The sequence below is a fragment of the Manacus vitellinus genome, unplaced genomic scaffold (genome assembly GCF_001715985.3).
Source record: "Manacus vitellinus isolate BGI_N305 unplaced genomic scaffold, ASM171598v3 scaffold_41_pilon, whole genome shotgun sequence".
NCBI classification, from domain to species: Eukaryota; Metazoa; Chordata; class Aves; order Passeriformes; family Pipridae; genus Manacus; species Manacus vitellinus.
Genome location: NW_021940545.1, coordinates 3,890,668 through 3,894,402, shown reverse-complemented (window position 1 = coordinate 3,894,402; position 3,735 = coordinate 3,890,668). Strand labels below are relative to the sequence as shown.

At 42.5% G+C, this 3,735-nt stretch overlaps 1 protein-coding gene across 1 annotated transcript in view; it reads left to right on the top strand.

Moving 5' to 3' along the window:
* The window catches only part of JHY (junctional cadherin complex regulator), a 16,204-nt gene that overhangs the window by 7,348 nt on the left and 5,121 nt on the right, over positions 1-3,735 (top strand). The window contains exons 3-4 of the mRNA XM_029962062.1: positions 650-742; positions 2,489-3,102. Coding sequence (XP_029817922.1) covers positions 650-742; positions 2,489-3,102 — 707 coding nt within the window. The remainder of the gene's footprint in view (positions 1-649; positions 743-2,488; positions 3,103-3,735) is intronic.

Genomic DNA, 3,735 nt, shown 5'->3' with positions numbered 1-3,735 from the left:
AATGATGCTTTCAAGGAAAATGTTCATTATTGCTGCATTTACAAGGGCATCACCGGGCAAAAAATGGTTCAAATCAGATTTGCAGCTCCCATCCTGCTCCCCCAGCTGTGGCCACGTGAAGGTGTTCTTGTCTGTGAGCTTATTTTGCCAGGTTACATGTGTTGGATGCTTTATTCCTGCATCTCCCCCTGCCCTTTCCTCCCACTATTACTGTGTTTTGCCATCTCTTTCTGCAGGACTTGCTCAGGCCCTGGCAGAGGGGGGGTGTATCATCCATCAGTGTCTGATTGCTTGGCCAGGGATGGTTTCTGGTTGTTTTTCTGTCATTAGGTGCATCCACTCCTAGAAATGGAGCAGCCCAGACACTGGAGGCTCACAAGGAGGTTTCTGTGCTGCAAACTTCCTGCAATTTTCTTTTCCTCTCTTCCCCTTAAAAGTAGAAGGAGCACTCCCTAATACCACACCACTGTTAACAGGATTTTTGCTTCCTTTTCTCTTCTAACCATTTGTTTTCTTGTTGCCTATTATATAATGCCTAACTTCAGCATTTTAGTTTTAATAGGGGGTGAATTATTGCTCATTCTTTCCCCTAGACTTTTAAAGCCTTTCATTTCTTTGGGCTGTTGCCATAAACATTCTCAATTTTCAGGTTACAGATCCTAAAACAGTTGATGAGGAAGAACCACCACCCCAGACTGTGAAAAAGAAGCCTGAAGACAACCTGAAAGGACAGCAGCTCAAGGTTCCGTTTGGATAGAATTTAATTACTGAAATATATATGTAAAATCATTGAAGTTTGGATATTTAAAGCTGTCACCTTGTTACTTTTAAAGTACTGATGACTGACTGTAAATCCCTGAATATTTATCAATAGGTAATCACCAAAATTTAGTGCATGTGCTTTATGGAGTGAATATTTTTAAAGCAAAAGGGATCCCAAATACCAAGGAATTCTGAGCTTAAAGAATTTCGCCTATTTATGGCATTATTTAGTTGATTTATGACATTATTTAGTTGATAATAATGCAAAATCACAATGGTACATGGTCATGCTTGATGGTTTATGAGGATTCTGAGCTAGAACTCAGTCACTGCTGCCTTATTTGTCCCCTAAAATCTCTATGAAAATCAAAAGTCACCACAAACCAGAAAATGCTACAAGTAGAAGTAGTTGGACTCACCTCCTCTGTACACATAAATCTGTTTTCTGCTGGCTTTAAACCAATGCACTGTGAGTCTTTGGAGCACTGAAGAGACCAGGTTCTGATCACTGATGACAAAAGAGGAGCTCCAGAACCAGCCAACTGCCATTATTTCTGGCAAACCTGGTTATTCTCAACTATTTGAGGTAATCCAGGCACTGCTTAAATTCCCAGCTGTTCACACTGGAGGCTGCACCTCTGCAAAGCACAAACAGGATTTTTAGGCTGCTGTTCATCTGGACAGATCTGCTTCATATATCTGGAATTTCAGGGTGTTTAAATGGGAAAACTTTGGCCTGCTCCCAGTTTGGCAGCAGTGGCACGACGTGGATTGTCAGAGTAAAGGTTGAGCTAACAAATCCACCCCGTGGGCTGCAGGAGGCAGGACTGCCCAGTGCTAAAGCTTTCACCAAACCCCCCTGGTCTATATGTGGATTTAATTCCTACCATTAAGCAGTTATTCTGAGTGCATATGCCATGTGCTGACTGCAAGTGTTGCTGACAAAAGAACCCTGGAGAGACAGGAGGATGAAATGGAGGATTTCAGCCCCGACAAAGATTAAATGGGCTGAGAATGGATTTGTGTGTCCCCGTGTCTTCCCTCCAAGTGGGCAACACCTGACGCTGTAATTGGAAAGGGATAAATCTTAAATAAACTCCAGATTTAGAGCAGGGCAGTTCAGCTCACAACAGCAGCCCTGGGGTGGTTAAACTCTGAAATGGTTTCTTATCATCTGGGTTATGTTTTGTGGGGTACAGGCAGGGAGGAGGTTTAGAAATAAAATCATTCATATGATTGACATCAGTCTGTTCCTGCTGTGGATCAGTCTAATAGTGTGTAGAAAGCCATATTTCCCTGAAATTTGGGACAGTTTGCTTTGTACAAAGCCATCTTTCACAAAATATTGGACAGTTTACTTTGTACAAAGCCACCTTTCCCTGAAATTTGGGACAGTTTGCTTTGTACAAAGCCATCTTTCCCTGAAATTTGGGACAGTTTGCTTTGTACAAAGCCACCTTTCCCTGAAATTTGGGACAGTTTGCTTTCTACAAAGCCACCTTTCCCTGAAATTTGGGACAGTTTGCTTTGTACAAAGCCATCTTTCCCTGAAATTTGGGACAGTTTACTTTCGTTAGGGAACAAAATCCAAGAGTTGCTTTGATTTTTGAATGATTTTCTCTAGGTTGACAGTCCCCAGGGTTGGGAAGAGGCAGTCCTGTGCATTTAAGGGCTCCTGTTGAACACCTAAACTGAAGCTCACCCCACTTTTGGTGACTTGTTTCAGGATCAGCACAATAAGTTCTCCCAGAAAGAGAAAACAAAACCCACCTGGAGTCTCGATGGCAAGGATTTTCCAAGGAATGGCAGCCAACAAGCACCAGGGAGAGCAGCAGAACCAAAGCCTTGGCACCACAATTCCCAGCAAACACCAGGATTTCAGGCTGCTCCCAGTGCAGAGGAGCAGGACAAGGACACTGCCCTGCAGGAATGTCTGCACCCCAATCCTGCTGCTGATCCAGCAGCAAAATCCAACACTGGCTTCAATAATTCCCCAAATTCGAGACATTTTGTTAACCAAGGCTTTCCCACATCTCCCTGGCCTGCTCATCCCACATCCCAGCACTGCAGCCCAGCAGACACCAGCAAGGAGAACAAGAAATATCAGCAAGAATCTCCACCTGGAATTCCACATTCACCCCACCACATCCCTGGGCAGCATTTTGCAAGGACCAGTGGCCAAGCAAATCCAAAACAGAGGAACATTTCAAACATTTCAAACATTTCATCTGCTTTTAATGCCAGTTTTCAAGAATTGAAGGATCAAATCCCACTTCAGGACTGCAAGAAACATGTTCATGAGGATAAAAGGTACCAGAACTATGATATCAGTAGTTTATGGTAAGGATATAAGTGTTGAAAGAGTATTATTATAGCACTGTGATGCCCAAAATATATAGAAATGGACAATAAAATGATTTACACCCAAAGTATAAAGTTATTCTGCTATAAGCCTGCCACTGTAGATTATTATTAACTTAAGATTCTTTGTAGATATTGATTTTTAAATATGGCACATTGGCAAAGGACAGTTCCAGGCAGAGAACTTCCCACAGCTGGAAGGTTCTAGAAGGAAAAGTTTAAAATATAGATAGGAAAGAGAATTTGTGCATAAACCAACCCTGGCCTTCCAGGTGGATATCCAGAGTCAGTCCAGTGCCAATTCTGGCTCCCTGCCTGTGGGAAAGAGCAGGAAAATCCTCAGTTATGTGGGATTTATTTCAGTGCTCAGTGGACCTGACCCAAAACCATTTAAAAGCAGCTTTCCTTGCCTTTAGGTAACTTTGCATCAGGCTGAAATCTCCCCATCTATAGGTTTTTCCACTTATTTTAAGCAGTTTCCATACACTGTGCAAGCAAAGTCAGTCACTGGGAGATACCCATTTTTCCATCTTCATGCTCCCAGTATGTTCCATGTGCAGGTTGCTTGTTGAGCTACCAGCTGTATATAAAAAATATATGCAATAAAATATA